Source organism: Ceratotherium simum, chromosome 22, assembly GCF_057802395.1.
Source record: "Ceratotherium simum simum isolate JZ-2026a chromosome 22, ASM5780239v1, whole genome shotgun sequence".
NCBI lineage: Eukaryota > Metazoa > Chordata > Mammalia > Perissodactyla > Rhinocerotidae > Ceratotherium > Ceratotherium simum.
Window position 1 is genome coordinate 13916346 of NC_141921.1, and position 26021 is coordinate 13942366.

At 38.3% G+C, this 26021-nt stretch overlaps 1 protein-coding gene across 3 annotated transcripts in view; it reads left to right on the forward strand.

The window, feature by feature from the left end:
* ZSWIM5 (zinc finger SWIM-type containing 5) overlaps positions 1–26021 on the forward strand; it is a 244833-nt gene that overhangs the window by 169484 nt on the left and 49328 nt on the right. For all 3 annotated transcript variants that reach the window (XM_087446045.1, XM_004442012.3, XM_087446046.1), the window contains exon 2: positions 16388–16744. In XM_087446045.1, the coding sequence (XP_087302171.1) occupies positions 16388–16744 (357 nt within the window). The remainder of the gene's footprint in view (positions 1–16387; positions 16745–26021) is intronic.

Here is a 26021-nt window from a genome sequence, read left to right on the forward strand (position 1 = left end):
AATGAAAGAAATTCTGCTGTATGCTACAATGTGGATGAACCTTGAGGATATTATGCTAAGTGAAATAAGCCAGTCACAAGAAGACAAATACTGTTTGATTCCACTTTTATGAGGTACTTAGAGTAGTTAAAATTATAGAGCCAGAAAGTAGAATGGTGGTTGCCAGGGGCTGGGGGGAAGAAAGAGTGGGGAGTTATTTTTTAGTAAGTATAGAGTTTCAGTTTTACAAGATGAAATGAATTACAAGGAATGGAGGGTGGTGATAGAGCTGCACAACAATGTGAATGTATTTAATACCACTGAACTACACACTTAAAAAAATGGCTAAGATGGTAAGTTTTATATGTATATTTTAACACAATATAAAAAAAAAAACAGAGTATATAGGACAGGAACCAAAGCTTCCCAGCAAGACAGCAGCAGGCGTTCTTCTTCAGTGAGAGCTTTAGCAGTTCATAAAGCTGCCTGCACAGCTGTCCAGAAGCTATTATTTGCCCACAACCCCTGGGTGATGCTCAGGTGTAAAGAAATGAGATTCACGTTGGACAGATCTAGGAGTTGCCCTGACTTAAAGGCTCATGTCCCACCCAAGTCAATATCTCTTATAGCAATTCCATAGACATAATGTCCAGAGTCCCCGTAGGGGTCTCCCCAGTTTACAAGAGTCACTACACTCAGGGGAGCCTAAAGATTTGGCTTACAACTAGGTATTTATCATTCTTCCAGTGCTTACCAATCAGGTGTCCTTTTTAACCATAATCTAGTCTAGCCAAAGGTTTGTCAACTTTGTTTATCTTTTCAAAGAACCAGCTCTTAATTTCATTGATTTCTTTCTGCTGTTTGTTTAGTCTCTATTTCATTTATTTCTGCTCTGGTTTTTATTATTTTCCTCCTTCTACTGATTTTTGGCTTGCTTTGTTCATCTTTTTCCAGTTCCTTTAGGTGCACTGTTAGATTGTTTGAGATTTTTCTTGTTTGTTGAAGTAGGCCTGTATTGCTATAAACTTGCCTCTTAGAACCACTTTTGCTGTATCCCATAAATTCTGGCATGTCATATTTTCATTTTCATTTGTCTCCAAGTATTTTTTATTTCTCCTTTGATTTTTTTTCATTGACCCAGTCGTTGTTCTGTAGCGTTTTGTTTAATCTCCACATATTTGTGGCATTTCTGATTTTCTTCCTGTAGTTGATTTCTAGTTTCATACCATTGTGGTCGGAAAAGATGCTTGGTATTATTTCAGTCTTCTTAAATTTATGGAGACTTGTTTTGTGGCCTAAAATGTGATCAATCCTGGAGAATGTTCCATGTTTATTTGAAAGGAATGTTTATTCTTCGGTTTTTGGATGGAATGTTCTGTATATATCTACTAAATCCATCTGGTCTGGTGTGTCCTTTAAGGCCAGACTCTCAGTCTGGACTAGGTGTTCCTGCTCTGTGCTCCTGTAATACCACTTGCTGATTTTTATCATAACGTTTACTCCCTCAGTTATAAACATAAATGTTTACTTGTCTGTCTCTCCCACTAGACACTATTCCTTCTCATCTTTGTATCCTAGGTACCCAGCCTGGTACCTAGCACACAGTAAGGGCTTAAATTATGTTTGATGAATGAATGAATGAATCACTTGTTCTATCACTTAGAATTGCTGTTGGAATATTATATTCATCCTGAGGTTGAAAATCAACTTTTTTCTCCATCAGAGTACAAAAAAATAAGAATAAGAGCTCACTGTGGCAACCATCAAAAATATGGTAACCCTGCTAATCTGAGGTTTATCCCTTTCAGCATTCATTTTCTCAAATGATCAGTAAATTTTAGCACTATTTCTCTAGATAATAACCTGATTATTTTTCTTCTTCTCTCCAATTTTGCATAAGTAAAAATCAAGTATTTTACCTGGCCTAATGTTTTGGTGCAGAGACTGGGATTCTGCTGTGTGGTCCTAGACCTTTGAGCCAAAGAAACTTCTTTGGTTCTTGGTCTATATGGACCTTCTAGATTTTTATCTTGTAGGTACCTCTCAGGTAGGAGTATTTCCATTCACTTTCCAAGACTCTGCACTTCCCATGCCTGCAAAAGCATTCTATAGCCCTCTTCATCAGCATTCTTGGTCTTGAGAGTCCCTACATGAACCATGGAGGAACTCTTGAATCTAGACCTGAATTATATGGGATAAAGCCTCATCTAGCTTTTTTGTTTCTCCTCCAGGCTCCTCAGTAAGCGAGTTTGCTTCTTACGTCTCACAGAAGAAAGCTTTTCTTTTCCTTGATGTCTATACCTTCTGAGTTCTAGTCTACTGTAATTCTGAGACCCAGCCAGAGTAAACTGAACTTTAGCTCATATCATGACTGTTTTATAAACAGATTTAAACTCAGTTTAAAGAAGAGAAAAATAAATTATATCACACAGGGCATGAGAACCCATAAATGCATAATTCACTATTTAGATATTCTAAAGATATTCTTCATTTCTAAAGAAGAAGTATAGATGAGGAAGAATATTTTATTTCACAATTTTGTTCCCTGTCTTTGGGGTTGAGGAACAAAGAAGTTAAAAGCCATATAAGAACAGTGTGCACAGGAGATGCTGGCCAATTGATGAGATTGTACAGTAAGAATGTAATTTTGATTCAGAAGAGTTGCTGACACTAGAGGTTTTTCCTGTGAAGACCTGCTCCTCAGATCCAGTGGATGGTGTGAATGCATTTAGAACCTTGCGCGAAGACTTAATGAGAATGTCTTCTACTTGGTTGGTGTTTGTATGGAATCAGGTTACCGTGGAATGTGGAAAAATGGTTTTGCTCCAGTTTCTAAACAAAATGAAAAGCGTTGTCCTAATTAAATTTGTTTTGACATTCTTGCTGCCCCACACAGGTCAAATTGCAAGATGGGACAAAAGAATAAGCTAGAGGGTAATATGAGGCCTTGACCAAAATGCTGTAAATGTTAGGAATGGCATTCTTAGTAGTGTATGAAACCTTTAAATAAAGAATGTTATGTGGGATATGCATTCATTTCCATATTAAAAAGGCCATATTGGAAATAAAATGTCATGAAGTTTAGAAAAGATGAGGATTAAGATCGCCTGAAAATTAGTCTTTTGATTGCTGTAAGAATTTGATTACACTTCATATGATATTTATGAAGTGTAAAAAAGTGTAGGCATTTTTCTTTAGATCATTCGAAGTTAGGCTCTACTTACAACCAGAGGATCTTTAGGTATTGTAATAAGAGAGCTAGCTACAGTTATTGTAGGAACACTAACCTAATAATAACAACATTTTTTGAGTATTTATGGTATGCCAGACCCTATTTTAAGTAATATATTTTTTTAACTCATTTAAGTATAATTTCAGTATATTCTTTTTTTTTTTTTTTTTTTTTTTTTAAATTTTTGTTTATTGCAGTAACATTGGTTTATAACATTGTAAAAATTTCAGGTGTACATCATTGTACCTCTATTTCTGCATAGATTACATCATGTTCACCACCAAAATACTAATTACAACCCATCACCACACACATGTACCCAATTATCCCTTTCACCTCCTCCTCCCCCTTCCCCTCTGGTAACCACCAATCCAATCTCTGTCCCTATGTGTTTGTTTATTGTTGTTATTATCTACTACTTACTGAAGGAAATCATACGATATTTGACCTTCTCCCTCTGACTTATTTCACTTTGCATCATGCCCTCAATGTCCATCCATGTTGTCACAAATGGCTGGATTTCATCGTTTCTTATGGCTGAGTGGCTATAATTAACAAGACAGGAAACAACATGTGTTGGAGAGGTTGTGGAGAGAAGGGAACTCTCATACACTGCTGGTGGGAGTGCAAACTGGTGCAGCCACTATGGAAAACAGTATGGAGATTCCTCAAAAAATCAACGATAGAACTACCATATGATCCAGCTATTCCACTGTTGGGTATTTATCCAAAGAACTTGAAAACACCAATTTGCAAAGGTACATGCACCCCTGTGTTCATTGCAGCCTTATTCACAATAGCCAAGACTTGGAAGCAACCTAAGTGCCCATCAAGGGACGAATGGATAAAAAAGCTGTGGTATATATACACAATGGAATTTCAGTATATTCTGATGATTTGATTCAGTGTACACAGTCTCGGAGAAGTAGCCAAGAAATCTTTTTCCTCTTAGAAAAGGATATCTGGGTAAATTTGTAATGCTTTAAAATAAATCTGAATACTATTTTGAAGACTCTCAAAAATAAACATTGGAGGGGGCTGGCCCGTGGCGTAGCGGTCAAGTATGCGCGCTCTGCTGCTGGCTGCCCAGGGTTCGGATCCCGGGCGCACGCCGACGCACTGCTTGTCAGGCCATGCTGTGGCTGTGGCGGCATCCCACATAAAGTGGAGGAAGATCGGCACGGATGTTGGCTCAGGGCCAGTCTTCCTCAGCAAAAAGAGGAGGGTTGGCATGGGTGTTAGCTCAGGGCTGATCTTCCTCACACACAAAAAAAATAAATTAAAAAAAATAAACATTTGATCACTCAGTATTGTGGTTTATCAAAAATAGCTATGTGTATCCTTTTCCTCTTGAAAAGCAGTTTAGTTTTTATTTTCTCCCATTGATTAGGCTACTGAATGGAGCAGGGTAATTTCTGAAATAATTTTACAAAAATATGATGCCCTTTTCTGTGTTCAAATCAAAAACCCAGATGGTAGTTATAAGCCTATGATATTCATTATGGCAACATGTGTACCTTGTATACATGCACATTGTTTCTACAGGGAACTGCTTAAGGAGTGTGGTATTTTTTTTCCAATCTATGTTCAGTTCTGTGAACTGAGGAGCAGGCATCCAATCTGCAGTTTGGAATAGATTGGTTATCCATCAGTATACAAGACAACTTGTTGTTCTATAAGTATTATGCTCCACAGAGTGGTTGGGGGGAACAATGAAATTACTATTTTTAAAGTGATCATGTTTTATGCATGTTAGATTTTTAAGTGATTTTCCAGACAAATTCTCCCTATTTTTTCCTACATAAAATGTTTCTAAAATAACAAAAGAAAAATAACTCAATCTTTTAAAATATACACCTAATTCCCTTATAGTGATCCAAGTTAAAGAGTACTAGAAAACTAGGTAATGCAGGGGTATCTCTGTAAGTGAATGCCTGGGCTTAGGAAGCCTCATTGTTTTTTAACTGTGGTTGCTGGCACAGTTGGAGAGCGGAGACTATTGCCTGCTGAAGCTGGTGCTGAGAAGGGCCTGTGGCTGCTCTTCAGAGGTTAATGCAAGGAAAACCTCTTGATTTGCCAGAGGAGTCTGGGAGGGGAGCAGATGGCCACAAGAAGGGCCCTGCAGCTTACTCAGCTGCTCCAAGAAGCTTAGGGTGACCTCTCTAATACAAACAAACCAAGTAACTCTCAGGGTAATGGGGCAGCATCATTTGTATTCCCAAATAATAATACTGCTCCTCACCTTGCAAGCTCTTGCACCCTCTCCCAGTATGTGGGTGCCATCTATTTCTTATGAACTTATGTAGACACTGGCCTGGCCAGTTGGGATTGCTGTTGAATGATATCTCTAGGACATGTGTTCCTTACAAATTGCTTTCATATGAGTCTGATAGACATATAAGTATTATTATGTCTATTTGCATAATTAAGAAACTGAGGCATGGTGCCGGCCCCGTGGTGTAGCAGTTAGGTGGCGTGCTCCGCTGCTGGTGGCCCGGGTTCGGATCCCGGGCGTGCACCAATGCACTGCTTGTCAGGCCATGCTGTGGCGGCGTCCCATATAAAGTGGAGGAAGATGGTCACAGATGTTAGCCCAGGGCCAGTCTTCCTCGGCAAAAAGAGGAGGATGGGCATGGATGTTAGCTCAGAGCTGATCTTCCTCACAAAAAAAAAAAAAAGAAACTGAGGCAAAGAGGAATTGAGGGGTACTGGAATTAGAACTCAAGGACCCTGATTCATGAGCTCTTTATATCATACCATAAAGCCATTCCAGTGCTCTTGTTTAGGCAGTTGTTAGCCAGCTTTTGAATAAGACTTTCTGGAAAGGAAACTAGTTATTTTGAGGATGTCACTCTCACTGTTTTAAACCTTAGTGTTTCTACTGTTTTTGCTAGGTGACAGAAAGGAGAAAGTGGCTGCTAGTATACTGCTGTGACTTTCCAGGAGACAGGAATTAAGTGAGAAGGACTAATTTATACTATGCAGTTTCATCAAAACCAAATTTATTCAAGAGGAAAGTGTCCTTATTTAAAGGAGTTAGTTTATGTATCTGCGTGCGCGTGTGTGTGTGTGTATCTATACACTATACACACTCAAACTGACTATAAGAAAAATTATTCTTTTTGTAAACCATAGCTCTCCTTTTCCCTGGTATTGGCTGAAACTACATTCTTTTTCATGCGTTAGCACCTGCTCAGGGGTCTGGTGAATCAAAAGAGCAATGATCAAAGTGGTTTTAATTGCCCAAGCTTTACTAGAGCCTTTCTTGCACTCAGAAACACAAAAGACTTTGAATGGTGTCAGAGGGCTGTACTGAGAAGTGCTTTGCTTTAGAACTCTCAGCAAATGATTCACTGACTGCGCTGAGACATTGTCTTGTACAGATGAGTTTATGAGCCCATCTTCATTCCAACTGTGAGAGTATCACAGAGCACTTGTCAGTTTCAGTTGCCTTGAACAATGTCCAGGAAACCAGGCAAACATCAGTTTAATGACTTGTCATTAGTGTGTCTTTGTAGAATTATACTTGCTAATTACTTTATAAGTTTTGTATACATAATTTAAACTGCATAGTCATATTCAGTATATCGTAGTAGTAAAGAACGAAAGCGCTGTGAACACAGACTACCTGTGTTCAAATCCTAACTCTACCTTTTACAGGCTGTATGATCTTAGACAATTTCCTTTACCTCTCTGAGCCTCCGTTTCCTCATTTGAAAAAGAGGAATAATAAACAAAGCTATCTTTTAGAGTTGTTGTGAGGATTTAATTAGTTAATACATGGAAAGTACTTAGAACACTGTCTGACACATAGAAAGTATCCAGTAATAAAACTGCTCATATTTTATATTTTTTAAATGGGATGAAAATTGGCAGAAGCATAACAGCTGTCCATTTAAGGCATAAATATGAATTATGGCAAATAATCGTGGTGCTTCACTATTATTAGCTTGTGTACAAATTATTGTTACTGTGCTCACCATCACAGTAAAATTGTTTAATTATTGGCCTATTTTATTTTAATCATAAAATCAGGAATTTTGTGAACTTGCTTAATTCTCTGTGAATTGTGGACGTGAATATATAAATTAAAGATTCAGTTCAGGGTTCATTTATTGATTCATCCGTAAACAAAGATTTATTAAGTCCTTACAGTGTGCCTGAGATGAAAATACAGAGATGAAAAAGACTCCCTGCTTTCAAGGAGTTCACAATCTAAAGGGAAAAGACAAACATAAAAACTATTACTTACACTGATGTCAAGTGCTGTAAGAGAGATATGACTAATAAAAAAATGAGAGTTCAAGAAGAAGGATTTACTTCTCCAAAGAGATCAGGGAACACTTCTCAGAGTAGGTATCCTTTGAATGGAGAATTAAGGATGAGAAGGAGGTGAGAAGGTCACACCTGCTGTGGGGGCTTCATATACAAAGGCAGAGAGGCTAAGAAAATATAGCATAGTGGTTTAGTGTGTTGAGAAGAGGTAGAAAGCAAATCTGAAGAGATAGAGGCCACATCATAAGAAGAAGAATTGAACTTTTTCCTGTAATCAGTGAGGAACCATTTAAAAGATTTTAAGCAATTCAGTTCAGCAAACATTTTTATAAATATTTATTCTATGCCAGACTCTGTGTTAGGCACCAAGAATATAAAACGAATAGGTCACGGTTTATTAGGAATGACATGATTTTGTTTTTCTTTTAGAAAAATCACTCTGCTCATGTTATGGAAGATAGGTAGAAAGAATAAGACTTGGAGGCAGAAGATTAGTTAATCCAGGCAGGAGATTATCATCATCTTGAGCTGAGACAGTGTTGGGGGAGTTAAAGGGGAGGAGCTCGAATGGAGTGATACTTAGGAGGCAAAACTCACAGGATTTAGTGGCCTCTGGGATGTGGAGCAGAGGGAGGAGCTGGGATGGACCCCAGAGCCGTGGCTCCTGCTGCTCCAGCCTCATTGCAGGCCACTTCTCCTTTCCTGGTGGCTTTCCAGTTGCTGGTCTTCTTTCTGTCCTTGGAATATTCCACATTCCTCTCAGCCTCAGCACCTCTGCATGAGTTTTGTTTTGTTTTGTTTTTTCCTGCCTCAGCACCTCTGCAATGCTCTTTATTTTCTACCTGGAGTCTTCTTTACCACTACTCTGCCATTCCCCATCCTTTCACCTAACTAATTCTTATTTATTCCATAAAATTCTGCTCAAAATGTTACTTCCTCAAGGAGCTCATGCCTTACCTCCCCTGTCCCTAAACCAGGTCAGGTCTTCCATATTATATACTAGCCTATCATTCTGTACTTCTCTTTCATAGCACTTTATCACAGCACTTTATCACAGTTAGAATTAAGTAATTACCTCTGGGGCCGGCCCAGTGGCTTAGCGGTTAAGTGCGTGCGCTCCACTGCTGGCGGCCCGGGTTCGGATCCCGGGCGCGCACCGACGCACCGCTTCTCCGGCCATGCTGAGGCCGTGTCCCACATACAGCAACTAGAAGAATGTGCAGCTATGACATACAACTATCTACTGGGGCTTTGGGGGAAAAAAAATAAAGAAAAAAAAAAAAAGTAATTACCTCTGGACTTAGTTGTTTAATATCTGTCTCCCCAGCTAGAATATAAATGCCATAAAGTCGGGGATCATTTAGTCTTTTCATGGATGTATCCGTGGGACCTAACACACAGTATATGTTAAATAATTTTTAATTGAATGAATGGATTAACCTTGATTTAAGATAGTTTTTAAAAAGAGAGAGAGATTAAAATCTTTATGTGTTTTGGCTCTTTGAATTTCTTGTCTCTAAGGGAAAGACATGTGCTATAACTTTTGGTTACCAAGTTGACTCTGACAAGGGAGACCATATTTTGCATATTTTTTGCCATCTGTTCCTATTAGGATTCTATTTTTCTATCAGTTTGGTAATTGAGTATCATAGTAGCTGACTGTATGTAAACAAAGGATGAAAGTTGAGTTAGTATGATTTTGCAATGTCCTAATTAAAAAAAAAATGTTTTAACCAATACCAAACATCACTCTGATTTTCTGAAGCTAGGAAAATGAAATTGGTGTTTGGGAAACATTATAATAGAAATAAAATGTTGTTGTTAGAAGCTTAGACTCGGAAGACAGACTACCTAGGTTCAAATCCTAGGTCTGCCATTTACTGGCTGTGTAAATTTAGGCAAGTTAATTCCTCTAAGCCTCAGTTTCTTTACCTACAAAAAATGGGGATATAATGGTACGAAACACATAATGTTGTGAGGATTAAATGATATAACGTTTATAAAAGGACTTAGTGTCTAGCGTTTATAAAAGGCCTTAGTGTCTAGCATATGGTAAGTGCTCAAAAAATGTTAATGATTAAAAGTTACTTATTTTCTTTCTTGATCGGAAGAAGCAATTTGGCTATATTTAGGAAGTATATTAATTTGAAGGAAACTCTTTACAAATTTATTTTTCCTAGTTTTTAAAGCCTATGATGTTTCAGAATGTTAACTTACAGTCATTTTAATTTCTGTTATCATGACTGTAATCATGCAATAAATTTGGGGCAAATTGCATTACTTCTCTGAGCCTGTTCCTCATTTGTGAAATGATTACTCTTAGGTCCTTTATTATTTGATGCTAGGTAAAATCTCTCTTGTGAACTAGACTGTAAGTTCCATAGGCGCAAACATTAAAGCTTCTTCATTTAATATGATTCAGTTCAGCTACTGGGGCATCAGCTAGAGTTTCATATGGAGGTGGTATTTGAGCTAAGCCTTGAAGAACATACGATTTCATTATTTTGGGAAGAGAAATTTTATTTATATTTCCACAAGCGGAAGACTGGTCCTTGGCACTTTCTGTTTAGTCCAAGGTTGGATCCAGCCCATGCCCTGGATTCCCCAGCCTTGATGCTGGAAAAGAAAATTGTTAAGTAAACAATTTCACTCATTTCCATTTCCTCTTGTGCCACCATTCAGTTTAGAAGGCAGGAGAATAAGAACTCTTTTAAGCCATGAGTCACTCATGGATTTTTAACAATTTCTTGCTAATCTTGAGGTTCTCAGAGCTCTTGCTGCACATTTAAGCACGGCAAGCTCTAGCAAGGAACCTGCAAAGAACTGGGTTATTAGGGGCCGATGAGGCCATTTCTACACCCTTTTTGAATCTTGCCCCACTCCTAAATGGCACTTGGAGCATGTGGAAGGCAAGGAAAACATGGCATGCTTACGGGATCACATGCTGGGAGGGGCTTACCCCGTAGCAGGTATTTATAGGAGGCCAGTGATTTTCCTGGAAGCCGAGGGTTGCGAAGCCATTGTACTGGAGAAGGGGTTGTGGAAATTTTATTCTTAAATTTCTAAACAATGTAGAGGCCGGGTAGGTAAGCTGTCTCAGCCACAGAACAGAAAGTTGAGATGAAGTATCTCTTTTTCTCGGGGCAGAGTTTGCTTTGTGATTTAGGAGTGGGTTGGGGAGGTGGTGCAGTGCTTGCAAAACTAAATAGGAAGTCCTTGAAAGTAGTTGGTGTATTTTTCAGGGCTTGCTTGGTGTTAACCTACTTGTTTTTTTTTTCCTCCTCCTGTATAAAGTGATAGGGCCACAAGGGGGAGCAGCTGCCTGATTGACTATTTTCCTCACAAAGTTAGGTCTCCACCAGACCCACCATTCCTGACTGCTTTGCTCCAAAAAGACATGCTGTATGAAGTAAGGAACTATGGGAGTTCGACCTTTATGGCCTGCTGGAGCCCCTAGTAAAGCAAACATATGTTGCTTCCCTATATGACTGCCTACTCCCTCTCCCACCAGTCCAACCATTATCTTTATCATTGCAAGACCTACAGCTGATGAAAGAGACTGTTTTAAAAGCCTGTGGTTCTTGGGCATTTGAATATTTGATAAGCAGGATAATTTCACACTATATGAGTTGTCTTTTTGTATTTTAGGAAAATGTGAGTGAAGGATCATCACAAAGATGATGTTTAGGAAAATTTTGTCTATAAAGTAGTTGTTTTTCCGATGAGTTCTAAGCAGAGTTTGTGGTTGTTTCTGTCACTTTTTTTGTTGAAAGCCCACCATGTTCCAGGCACAGAGCTGGCCACTTTATATGTCTTTTTCCTTACTTTACAGATGAGGGGGTTAAGAGTCAGAGAAGGTGAGAGAGTCAAAATTTAAATAAAAAATAAAGATATTTAAATTAAAAAAAATTTTTTTTTAATTATTTCTATAATGAAATAATAGATTGAGGCAGTGATCGTCAATGACTAATAAAAACTGTTAGATGAAAAGTTGACAAGGAACTTTATAATGAATGGTTCAGGCTAACAACACCTGAACCCATTGATCAATCCTAATAGCACAAAAAGAAAGACCATCAGGCGTTATGTCTCCTGATGTGATATATTAGGAAGTATGCAACACAACCTATGAAGTAATTTTACCAAAAAACCTGAATCTAGTCAAGTCTCTCTAGACATAACTGTTATTTTTTGGTGAATAATTGGGGGGAAAAGAAAGGAGAGGGAACTTGTAACTTAAAAGACATATCAACCAAATGTAATGTCTGGACCTTCTTTGTATCCTATTATGAACAAATCTCTTATTTTTGTTTTTGTTGTTTTGATGTCAGTTGTGGAAATCTAAACACTGGATATTTGATATTAAGGAATTATTATTAATTTTAAATTCTTATCTTTTAGAAATGTATGCAGAGGTGTTTACCAATAAGATGATATTTCTGGGATTTACTTCAATATAATCCATTGGAGAGGATAGGGAAGGACTTGGGAAAGGGTAAAGATTAAACAAGTTTATCTTTGTGTTGGTAATTGTTGAAGCTGAGTGATAGATACATGGGGACTCATTATACTATACCCTCTCTACTTTGTTTGAAAATGTCCAAATGGACGAGTTAAAAAGTAAAAAATCAGAGCATACAGTGGGTATTCCATAAATACATGCTGAATTTAACAGAGATTTTTAAAAATTAGGCTTCTACATGTTTGCTTAAATCAGCAGATTTTTTATTTACATGTTTATGGCAGTTAGGTTTGCAATGGGAAAGAAAACACTACAGTGAACCTATTCTATGTAGCTTTATTCTCAGGAGTAATTAAACTTTAAAAAAATGTTACTAGGTTAAAATAGACAAGAAGTACAAGTATTTGAAACTGACTTTCAGTTTACATTCTAAGAGATATAGGGAAAAAGGAACTCCTAGCAAGGGAACTTCCACAGAGCTGCTCAGAGCCTTCCACCTTTCAAATGGGCCTAGGTCTGAGCTATACAGTGTTAGTACAGCTGATAGAGCCCAAAGATTTACCCAGCTCAACTGAACATGTTCCCAAGAGCATCGTGGGCCTTAACTGAAGCCTCTAGGGAGCCAGGTCTAACTAGCTTTTGAAAAATACTTTGCAGAAAGTTTTAACATTAACCTACTGTGGAGACAGCTGGAATCTAAACTGATACTCAACATTTTGTCTCTAATTCCAGATTAACCTAGAAGGTTCAAGCCATTACCAGTGCTATAAAAACTGAAATTTTAGAATTTCGATAAACCTTAAAGGTATTTTCTAATGATGTTTCTAGTTGTATTGTTTTATAGTTTATAAAGTTAAATGTGGTATTGATTGCCATACAACACAATATTATACAGAGGCAGTATAGTGTAATAATTAAGAATATGGGCTTTTGAGCCAGACTGCCTGGGTGTGAACCTTGGCTTTGCCACTTACTAGCAGAATGACCTTGAGCAAGTTACTTAACCTCTTCTGTGCTTGTATTTCCTCATACATAAAATGGGAACTATAATAATAATCAATCAGAGTTTTCCAGAGAAACAGAATCAGTAGGGTATACACTCACACACTGTACACACATAATTTATTTCAAGGAATTGGCCTATGCAGTTATAGGAGCTGGCATGTCTGAAATCTGTAGCGAGGCCAGCAGGCTGGAAAATCTTGGGCAGGATGATGCTGCAGTCTTGAGGCAGAATTTCTTTCTAAGAGAAACCTCGATTTTGCTCTTAAGGCCTTTCAACTGATTGGATGAGACCCACCCACATTACTGAGGATAATTTCCTTTAGTTAAAGTCAACTGCTTGTAGATGTTAACCGCATCTACAAAATACCTCCACAGCAGTACCTTAGATTAGTGTTTAATTGAAGAACTGGGTTCTGTAGCCTAGTCAAACTGACACAGAAATCTTACCAGTATACCTACTCTCAAATTCATAAGAATTGTGAAAATTTAATGAGTTAATGCTTGTAAAGCACTTAGAACGGACCCTAACACGTAGGAGGTACTCATAAACGTTAGCTATTATTATACACTCTTTAAATCCCAAAAGTACCCTGGTTCTAGGAAAGATGATGATAATAGATTCAGTCATAGTCACTATAAAATCATGATATATCTGTGCTAAAATGAACCTAGGAGGTCTTCTAGACCAACCTCGCATCTTAAAAATATGGAAGCTGAGATCCAATCTTTTTTCATATTACAGCCAGAGCGATTTTGTTTTTTTATAGTGATGAATGATACACAGAGACAGCCCTGCTCCCATGGGGCTTATGTCTTAATAAGATACCCATTGTTTCTGTCCCAAATCTAACCGATATTCTTATTTCTTTTCATGCAGGAGGGGAATGAGAGAGTTGGGTTCAGAGACTGTGCTGCAGGCCCAGTGCCCCAAAGCATTGAACTGATCAAATAGAAATGTTTATACTTACCTTTTAGATTCACAGGCTTGGAGCGTAAGCTTTTCCCACATTGACATCACTATCTTATTTGAAATTTCAAAGTAGCCCTTCTATGAGGTCTGTTTTCATCAGAACTTATCATTTCTCAAGAATGTACCAAATACTCCTGAGTGGCCTAAAGGGAATGAAGAATATACTTTCTTAGCACCTGGTTTTCAACCACTGTGAAAGTTGGCCATTGGGGAGTTTGTTTCTGATTCCTTTGACATGGAGACCCATTAACAAAAATTGCGTAAGAGCGTGTAGGACATTTTACAGTTTTGCAAAGTACTTTTGAAAGAGAAGCGGTATTATTACCCCCACTTTACTGAGAAGGAAGCTGAGGCTCGGAGTTGTAAAGCGAGTTGCCTGAGACTACATAGTAAATAGCAGATCCTAGCTCCCTAATTCCAGTACAGTATGCTTTCTGCTGTATTACTCTACTGGCCTGTCTGGTGGATATAAATCTGGAGAGGAGCTGTTTCTCAACCCGGCAGTTCTCTTCCTTAGTTCTAAAGTGATGGCAGTTTTACCCATACTTAATCATATTTGAACGTAACTTTTTTACTTTGCTTTAAACAAGTGACGAATATTTTTAAATATGCAGCTAAGTTTAGCTGAGAGAAGGCCCCTGTGAAGGTTAAAAAGTATACCTGGAGGCTATGAAGTTAGCAAATTAATTTTGATCTTTTTCTTGCTCTGGAAATTAATCTTAACTTTTTCAGTAATGAGCACCTTTCTTTGAATTGGACCTACATGTGCCTTTAGTGGTGTTAATTTTGCCAGATTTTGTGAGTATGCTTGTAAATTTGGGTCTTATTCTTCTTTTAATTAACCACAGTTATCTGAAACTTGAACTTTGGAAAGTTTTCTCTTTGCGTTTTTTAATTCTACCAAGTCACAATGCTGGCTCTGAAACTTATATGTGTACCTTCTATTATTTGGCAAATATTTATCCAACAAAATAAAATTATTTAAAATTGCTTTCCTATTCACAGTGTACATTGCAGTTAAATAGGAAAGTCTCTGAAATTAGCCTTACCTTTGTTCCTGTCTCTACTGTACCATTGGGCACATCATATTGTAATCATTTATTTATGTCTGTGATTTTTTTTTTTAATTTTATTTTTTATTTTTTTATTTTTTTCCCCCAAAGCCCCAGTAGATAGTTGTATGTCATAGCTGCACATCCTTCTAGTTGCTGTATGTGGGATCCGGCCTCAGCATGGCCGGAGAAGCGGTGTGTCGGTGCACACCCGGGATCCGAACCCAGGCCGCCAGCAGCGGAGCGCACACACTTAACCGCTAAGCCGCGGGGCCGGCCCATATATGTCTGTGATTTTTGAGGATAAGGACTTTGTCATGGTGTCTTTTAGAGCTAGTGTAATACAAATAAAAGAAAATAAACTTTGGAGTCAGTCAGACCTGGTTCCAAATTCTGGTCTATCACTTGCTAGCTGAGGGGCTAGCAAGCAAATTACTTAACCTTTCTGAACCCCAGTTTACACACCTTTAAAATAAGGAAAATAATACCAACTGCATAAGGTTGTTCCAATAAATTGCTCAAGGAACCAACACAGTTCTACTATATGGTAGATGCTTTACAAATATTTGATATTCCTCTCCTTTTTCTATTAGTATCCCTAGGCCTAGCAGTCTGATACTTAAGGTCTCATTAAACTTTTGTTGAATTGAGTGACTGATGAGCTGAAGACATATTTTTGTCAAAGGAGAAGAATAAACAATATTATAGAATGAATTTGCTATTGATTTGACTTTTTTCAATCTGGTTGTAACTTAATGTATTCTTTCTACATTTCAAAATGATTAGTGCTGTGTGCTAGTGAGTAGAGGTGTAACACTGCCTAGTCTCCCTGCACCAAGCTCTACTGTCCACGTCATATGAGGTTTCTTGCCTTTCAGGTATTCCACATGGTCACATTTTGAAACTGTATATTTTGAGGAATGTTGTCTTTATCTTCCTTGTTCTTCCTCCTGTCCTTCCTCATGGCATTCTTTGGGTTTCTCTTTCATTTATAGCACTCACCTTACTCCAGATTGTACTGATGTAGACTTATCTCCGTCCACAAAGATCTCAAAATCTACTATAGAGGTTCATAACTTATTTGGGCTTCCTTATTAACCTTTTTGAGACTATGATGAAAGCTATAAACTATCCCTCCAGAAAAATGAACGTATGTACATACAAAAAGTTTTTGTATTAGTTCAGGAGGTTCATGGATTCCAGGTTATATAAGGACTCTTTTTCTAGATTGTCTTTTCCTTAAAAGCAATACCTGAGTTTCACTGACCTTTGTGTCTATGGCAGAGCCTACCACATGTATAGGAGATACTCAGCAAATAGTTTTTGACTTGATTAATTGAAATGCAGAATATTCGAAAATGTTCAAGTTTTGTACTACTGAATCTCTAAACACACTTTCTTTGTTTCCTTAGGCTTCCATCTCAGTGGCACAGTAACTGAGCCGGCTACTGCTTCTGAACCAGCAGTGACTTACAAAGTTGCAATCAGTTTTGATCGATGCAAAATCACTTCAGTGACATGTGGCTGTGGGAACAAAGACATATTCTACTGTGCTCATGTGGTAGCGCTCTCACTCTACAGGATCCGTAAACCAGACCAAGTCAAATTGCGTCTTCCTATCTCAGAAACCCTTTTCCAGATGAATAGAGACCAGCTACAAAAGTTTATTCAATATTTAATCACGGCACACCACACTGAAGTGCTTCCTACTGCACAGAAACTGGCAGATGAGATTCTATCCTCCAACTCAGAAATCAACCAAGTGAATGGTAATTGTACAACATTTTTGTTTCTAAAAATCTTTGTTGCTTTATTGCATGTTTAGAGGTTGGGATGTTTTTGCAGTTGTAATCACTTAACCTTAGTTCATTCTATCCAAACAACTATCCATTTAACTCTTAGTTCTTAAAGCAGTCCAATTGTCTACCTCATAAAGGTTTTGGCAAAAAAGGACAGAGAATGTTAGAGTTATATATTGATCTAGTTTATGGACATTATTTGTGCATACAATCCCTATCCCCAGGAGCCTGGAATATTCAGAAATGAGAGAAAGTATAAAATAATTTGCGTCATTCAGTGAAATGAGAAGGATATGAGAATTCCTTTAACATTTCAGGATCCTGCATAGCATCAGGGTTATTCTAAAGAGCATCTGTTAGCATTGTGCTTATGAGCTATATAATGCAAGAGTGCGTGGATGGAGAAAGATACTATGTTCACTCATTCATTCAACAAGTATATATTGAGTACCTACTATGTGCAAGCAATAGTGCTGATTGTTGAGGGCATAAAACAGACATGGTTCCTGCCTTCTAGTAGCTTATAATGTAGTAGAAAAGACAGCCAAGTCTAAAATAAATTCTTGCTTTTATAATGAAGCCAGGTTGTAGAGAGTTAATCTTAAGAAACCATTGAAGAATTTTGAGAAGAGGAGCTGTATGAGCCAATTTTTCATTTTGTTTGTTAGGTCCTCCTATGTTCCAGGCATCATGCAAGGGACTTTATATACGTTAATTCATTTAGTTTTCAAAACTACCCTGTGAGGTAGGCGTCACAAGCATTTCCATTTTATAAATAAGGAAATTATTTATACCCCAAGCTCACCTGACTTCAGAACTCAAGTTTTTTATGCTTCTCTATACTACCTCTCCATTTTTATCAGATATTTTGGTACTAGAATAAAGGAGGCAATGAGACCAGGTGGATGGCCTATATAATACTGTAGTCCATGTGCCAGAGGACCTGCCTTTCCCACTTGGCCAATAGAGCTAATCAGTTCCTACACACCACCTCACCACTCCTCAGAAACAAGGATAGTCAGAAAGACAGGCTTCGAGAACTCTTGCTAACTAGCAGAAATAATCTTCTGTTACTGTATACTCAAAGGTGTAACATTTACATAATAACTGAGCTCTTGCTATTTGAGTGATGCTGTTCAAGAGTAGCTTTATATATCTCTTCTTATCCTACATAGGGGGGCTCTTCTACTTCTTTGACCTCCTTAAGTCTAGAGCTCTAAGTGACCTGAGTTCTGCCCTATCTCCAGGTCTGCAGCTCCAGAGGGAAGTACAGCTCTGTACCCCAACAACTGGGCTATGGCCTGCTTTTGTACCTCATTCCCACTAGCTCTTTCTCAGAATTTTTGCCTATTTCCAAGCTCTCTTGCCTTTTCTTGAACTGAGCACCTTGGTTGAGGACCTGTATTGCACCTGTCTTGTTCACCACTACTGTCACCAAAACGACTCTCTTCCCTTTCTAGCACTGTGCTGAAGCAAGCTTTATTCCTCGGTACACCTCCCATCTCAGTATCTTATTATTTGTCTGAAATTGGGCTTAAATTGCCACATTGAACTTGAGATGTGATTCTCAATCTTCCCTAGGAGCTAATACTTCTGTACCTGTGTTCATCCCACACTAATATTAGCTCTCTACCCCAGGTTCCCTAATATTCCATAAGGCCTTTCCAAATCTATTTCTAATAACCAGTGCTTATATGGCAATGATACTGAAAATGAGAGGGGGAGGGTGGAAATGGAATATCTCAGAAGTAACGTGGACTGGATTCAACATCCAAGTGTGTAGGATGAGTGAGGAGTGAAGAAGAGGAAGATGAGAGGAAATAATTCCAGAATGTCTAGCTAGGATGGCATTGATGGATTTGATGATAATGTTATCATTCACTTAGAGAACATAAGAGGAGGAATGAATTTAGGAGGAAGATGAATTCAATTTAAGTTTGATGTGCTTGTAGAACATTTAGGTAAAGATTTCTAATAGACATTTGGATATATGGATCTAGAACTGAGGACAAAAGTCTGAATTTTGGAGTTACTAGCATAGAGATGATATTTGAAGTCATGTTTCTGTTCCCTGCTAAATCTTTAAACACTTAGAACATCTTTCTCCTCTCTCCCAAACCCTACTCCTCACCAAAACAGACTTAAAAAACAGGAATAAGATTTCTAAAACTGCTAGCTGCCTGCTTTTAATCCCAGGAATGGATCCAGGCATTGCTCTGCTCCTCACTTCCCTGAAACCTTTTATTTTATTAGTCTCTATATGTGGTTTTAGCTAGACTTTGCCTTGTCCTCTTTGGATTAGTGATTCAATTTGGACTATCTTTCCAACTCTATGACTACCACTGCTCCATGCTCTGTTTGTTATTTGCTCCGGTAAATCCATATCCTGAGATTCTCTGGCATACAGCATCCTGGCCAGGGCATCAGTTGCTGATTATCCATGAAGAGAGATTAGATACCAAAAGATAAGTAAGATAACTTGAGGGGTCAGGTCAGGAGCCCTGTCTTACTAATTTCTGAGTCTCCATCACCAAGCTTGATACCTCGTTCAGTGCATATACCAGTGATGAAACAGGAGCCAGTGTGGGGCTTAGCAAAGTAGAATGAGAAATGAGAAAAAGCTAGCAAGTTATTGTCAAAGGCAGTATAGAATTGATTCAAGAAGTGAACGGTTGACAGCGTTGAATATTATGGAAGATACAGACCAGGACTAACAAACATAGAAAGCAATTGGGGGAAATAGAGACTATGCAGAGAGAAGAAAACTTTGAAAAATTATTAATAATGTCATCATAGGAGTAAAAGAAGATATTGCAATCATGAAATAAAAACTGGATACTGTAAAAACAAATTCACAGAACAGAAAGAACTAATGAATATTACAAATGCCATTACAATGGCAAAAAATTATAAAACTAAATGATGGAAAATAAAAATAAGGAAAGTTCCTATAGAGTAGAGCAAAAACAAAAAGAAGAAAAATAGGAGGAAAAAAAGATGTAAATAATTAAGAGAATGAGTCCTGGAATTCCAATGTTTGAATAATAGGGGTTCCAGAAATAGAAAACAGAGGTAAGGAATTCATCAATGGAGTAATTGAAGAAAATTTCCTAGAACAAAAACATGTGAGTTTCCAAAGTGAAAGGTTTCCACTAAATGCCCAGCAATGGAAAAAGAAGAATCTTTTCAATAAATAGTGCTGGATCAACTGGATATTCATGTGAGGCGGTGGGGGGAAACTTGATTCCTACCTCATACCATACAGAAAAATCAATTGGAGATGGCTTGCAGATATAAATGGGAAAAGTGAAATAATAAGGCATATAGGAGATAAATGAGAAAATATCTTCATGTCCTTGAGGTAGGAAGAAATTTCTTAAGTAGGAAAACATTGATAAACTGGACTACATTAAAAATGTTAAACTTCTATTTATCAAAAGGCACCATTAAGAGATGAAAAAGGTGGGGCCGGCCTGGTGGCGTAAGCGGTTAGGTGCACGCGCTCCGCTGCGGTGGCCCGGGGTTCGCCGGTTCGGATCCCGGGGGGGCACGACGCACCACTTGGCAAGCCATGCTGTGGCAGGAGTCCCAAATATAAAGTGGAGGAAGATGGGCATGGATGTTAGCCCAGGGCCAATCTTCCTCAGCAAAAAGAGGAGGATTGGCAGATGTTAGGTCAGGGCCGATCTTCTTCACAAAAAAAAAAAAAAAAAAAGATGAAAAAGGCAAAATAGTAGAAGAAGATATTTTAATACATATAACTGACAAAGGGCTTGTATCCTAAATATATAAAGAACCCCTACAAATAATAAAATGGACAAAAGACCTAAAAAGGCACTTGACAAAAGGGTATCCAAATGGCTAATAAATATATTAAAAGGTACTTTAACTAAGTAGTAATCAGGGAAATGCAAATTAAAACCACAGTGAGAGACCACTACGTATCCACCAGAATGGCTGAATGTTTTAAACTATCAGTATCAAGTATTGGTGAGGATATTGAGCAACTGGGACTAATATATTGCAAGTGGGAGTATAAATTGTTACAATCACTTTGGGAAACTGTTTGGCATCATCTAACTAAAGTTGAACATATTCACACCCCATGACCCAGAAATTCTTCTCCTAGTTGTCTACCCAATGGAAATGAGTAGCGTAATTTGCAATAGCCTAAACTAGAAACAATGCAAATGTCCATCAACAGTAGAATGGTTAAATAAATTGATAGCTTCATATAATGGAGGACTATATATCAGTAAACATAAATTTGGTATTGCTAAACACAAAAATATGGGTGAATCTTACAAACATGATGTTGAGTGAAAAAAGCCAGACACAAAGGAGTAAATCTTGTATGATTCCATTTATGTAAAGTTCAAAAACAAGTCCCTGGTGTTAGAAGTCAGGATAGTGGTTAATTTGAGGGAAGAGGAAAGGAGATAGTGTTTGCAAAGGGACTTCTGGGATGCTAGTACTAGTCTATTTCTCAACTTCAGTGGTAGTTACGTTGTTATAATCACTATGTGATAATTTATCAAGCTGTATACTTAAGATTTATGCACTTTTCATAATTTATAGTTCAATTTAAAATTTTTAATTTAATTTAAAAAGTGGTGTGTGTGTGTGTACATATGTGTACACACGTACGTATACGCACAGGGCAAAAAGACTGGAAGAAAATACACCATAATATTAACAATGGTAATCTATGGCTGGTGGCATTGTAGGTAGATTTTTATTTTCTTTATGCTTTAGTATATTTTCTGCAATAAGCATATTATTATTTTTATAATTTATAAAAGGATGTTTAAGAATGAAAGAAAAATGTGTTCCACAGAATTAATAGTTTCCTCAGGACAGGTCTCATTGTTATAGCCTCAATTCTAACTTGGAGCCTCAACCCACATGATGGTTTGTTTCGTAATTATTTATAAAAGACATCCTTTCTATTTTATCTTCACTTGTTACCATTTCTCTTATAGTCCTGTGGAAAATTTCACACTATAATGTTAGTGTCCTTTACATTGACTGGGTCCACTGTACCACTAACTGAGGGGAATTAGTGTCATACTCATCTCTTTTTGTGAAAAGACTGAAATGTTCTGACCAGTGAACATATATAGGGACATTATTATCTTTTTTTTTTAACCCAAGGGTTTTTTTTTTTAAGATTTTGCCTGGGAGTTAGTGAGACACAGCTGGAGAGGCTGGTTGTGAACTCCAGGCCTAGTTTATCTAATTAAAATTATCACTATTCCAGGGGCCCGCCAAGTGGTGTAGTGGTTAAGTTTGCACTCTCTGCTTCAGTGGCCTGGGTTTCGCAGGTTCAGATCCCAGGCGTTGACCTATGCACCACTCATCAAGCCATGCTGTAGCAGGCGTCCCGCATATAAAGTAGAGGAAGATGGGCACAGATGTTAGCCCAGGGCCAATCTTCCTCAGCAAAAAGAGGAGGCTGGCAACAGATGTTAGCTCAGGGCTAGTCTTCCTCACACACAAAAAAAATTATCACTGTTCTTGTTCATTCATTCCTAAGTGCTGTACCTTCCTCTACTATGTGACCTTTAATGCTGACATTTCTTATAGATTAATCTTAAGTTTCTCTTCCTCTTATTCTACCTGATCAATATAGGCAATCTCAACTACATCTTTGACTTTAAATGTCATCTATGTACTGTGACTCACAGGTTTATTTCTCCCATATCCAACTGACTATTCCATGTCACAGAGACATCCCAAGATCAACATATCCAAACGTGAATTTATCGTCTTCCCCAAACTTGCTCAATAAATAGCATCACCATCTAGCCACTGGATCATGATAGAAACCTTGTAGTCATCCCTAACACTTTTTTGGTATAATTCACATTTGCAAGACCTGTAGATTTACCTCCCAAGAATATTTCATCATTTTCCACTTCTCCCAATTGATACTGCCGTCACCCTAAATCAAACCACTATAATCTCCCACCTGGATTGCTCCTGTAGCCTCCTACTGATCTTTCCATATCTACTATTGCTCCCTTCAATTCCATTCTCCACACAGCCATCCAAAGTAACTTTTCTATAACTACAGATTTTGTCATATCATTTCTTATTTAAAATCCTTCAGTGGCCTCCTGTTGCTCTTAGGATGAAATCCAAATTTCATATGGCCCACAAAACCTTGCATGATCTGGCTTTTGCCTACATTTTCACTTGATAGTCCCTCTCTTTGGAATATTTTCCCTATCCTCTCCCCCTTATAGATGTACTTAATTACCACAATAATATATGACTTCATGCTTTTTTGAACAAAAAATACACACAGTATTTCCTCCACTCTCTGCCAGGCCTAACTACTCTGCATTCCTCAGGTGTTCACTTAAATGTCACCTTCTCCTGGAAAACTTCTTTGACCCACCTTTCTTTCCACACAGATATGTACACGTGTGATTATTTGCCTAATGTCCCTTTCCCCAACTAGCCTATCAGCTCCACAAGGACAGGGACTGTATCTGCCTTGTTTACCACTATATATCCAATATTGGCACGGGTCCTGACACATAGTAGGCTCTCAATAAACATTGGTTAAATGAATGAAAATGTCTTAGAAAATCCTCCTTGAGCCTCTTACCAATTCATGCTCTCCTAGGTGACTCTGATTCCTTCAGCAGTCACATCAGCTCCTTGAAGTTTATTACCTGGACGCCTCAAATATTGATTTAACTCCCTTTTTTGCTGCAACCACCCATTTTGGCAGCTCAGTTTCTCATCTCCTGGGTTCATTGTAGACCTGCAAACATTTACAAAGTTTACCTTCCTTTCTTTCCTATCAAATAAACAAACCCTTTTAAAGTTTTAGGTGAAATTTTACTGTCAGTAACTCTCAAGCCTTTGCCTTATCCTAGTCCTATCGCAGCAGGTTTTTATAGTCTGCACACTAGGTCTTATAAACTGTGCCTTATTTCTACACAGCTGCTGCCACTACCACCACCTGGGCCCAAAAGCTTCTCCAGTTTTCTCTATATCCCTTCAGATCCTTAGAGGGGGTGTCACTCCACACTTCTGGTCAGTTGATTAAGGCCAACTCCCTTGGGAAAATGGGTCCTGCCCCTGCTTTTTCATATCCTAATTGAACCACCCAAGGGTCGGAATTAGAATTCAAACCATCTCTGCCTCTTGCTTTTGTAGCATCATGCCATGGGTGTTCTTTCCTCATTCCTATCCTTAGCAACGAGATATTCAGAGGCCCAGTCCTTGGTTTATACCCAGTTTATCCCATTTTATCTCAGTTCTGTCTCCATAGAGCTACTGAAAACTAGAATCACTAGAGGTGAGACTCTATAATCTGCATTTTTAACACAGACTCCAAGTGATTATTCTCTACCTTAAGATTTGAGAATCACTGTACTGATGAGAACTCGATTATCCTCACTGTGGAGCAAATGCACTAGTCTAACTAATCCTATATTCTCTGTAGTAGAACAGGTCAAGAAAGGATTTGGCTATCTTCAGACACACCATCCAGCTTACATTCAGGGGCCTGAAACCAACTGGTGGATCACAATATGAGGCTAGAGGCCAAAGTATGGCCTTAGAGTGAAGGACACAGACTTTGGAGAGAGACTAACATACGGATCCTGGCTCATATACTTTCCATCTGTTATATTATTTACCTCTATAAGCTTTAATTTTTTCATTTTAAAATTAGGATAGTAATACCAGCTCATAGAGTTGTTATGAGAGTTCATTGGAATTTACTTAACAAATATTCATTGATGTGCTAGGCACTGTTATACCCATTGCAAATATATCAGCAAAAAAACAGTTTATGCCCTCAAGGAGCATACATTTTAGTGGGAAATGTATTAAAAGTGCTTAGACTCTGGGATGTAGGAAGCACTCAATAAATGGTGATTATTAACAGATATTTAAGGATAAGGAGTATATTTCTTTTGCTTTGCCACTTTTGGGGTATAAAAGAAGTACAGGGGCCGGCCCAATGGCGCAAGTGGTTAAGTGCGCGCACCCTGCTGTGGCGGCCCAGGGTTCACCGGTTCGGATCCTGGGTGCGCACCAACGCACCACTTGGCAAGCCATGCTGTGGCGGCGTCCCATATGAAGTGGAGGAAGATGGGCATGGATGTTAGCCCAGGGCCAGTCTTCCTCAGCAAAAAGAGGAGGATTGGCAGATGTTAGCTCAGGGTCGATCTTCCTCAAAAAAAAAAAAAGAAGAAGAAGAAGAAGTACAGAATATATTATTTGCCCAATTGGAGCTTAAATCTAGATGGTCAATGAGACTTACATTTGTTCGTTCTATAAATATTAATTCAGTGCTATAATGAGCCAGGCACTGTGAGGTACAAAAATGAATCCCTACTCTTAAAAAACTTTAATTTAGTTGGGAATAGATGAGAAATGCACAATTCCAATGTAAAACAAAAATGCAACAGGTCTTCAAGAGAATTAATAGTAAAGTGCTAAGAAGAGTGTTACTGCCTTTATGTGCATATGAGCAGAAGATGGACATACTTGCGATAGGTGGCAATGGGGTATATGGCCAATTCAGTGAGGGGGTGAAAAAGAGCCCCTCCTGCAAGTAAACTAAGCAGTACATGAACCTTGGTAGTGTTGGCCTCTCTGTATACTGTGTTATAGCTTCCATTTCTCATTGCAGCCCTGACTCTAAAGCTGAGGCAATATTGACAATGAGAAAGTATTGTTTTTTGGCCAAAGAACAGGTCACAGGGAAAGGGAGGGAAGTAAAGGGAAGAACATAAGTAAAATCATAAGGAAATGTGGTTGACTCTAAATCTCTAGCTGAAACACAGCCTAAGTAAAGGGAAGGCAAGACTAGAAATAAAAGATAGGGCCTGAGCATGGAGGGCCTTGAATGCCAAGCTAAGACATTTGGACAGTTTAATAAGAATAGTGCATCACTAAAGACTTCTGAGCAGGGAAGTGATATGATCAGAACTGTGTTTAGAATAATACATTTTAAGAAAAGTAGCATATATCGGGCCGGCCCCATGGCTTAGCGGTTAAGTGCACGCACTCCGCTGCTGGCGGCCCGGGTTCGGATCCCAGGCGTGCACCAACACACCGCTTCTCCGGTCATGCTGATGCCGTGTCCCACATACAGCAACTAGAAGAATGTGCAACTATGACGTACAACTATCTACTGGGGCTTTCGGGGTAAAAAAATAAATAAATAAAATCTTTACCAAAAAAAAAAAAAGTAGCATATAGCAGATACCATAAACTG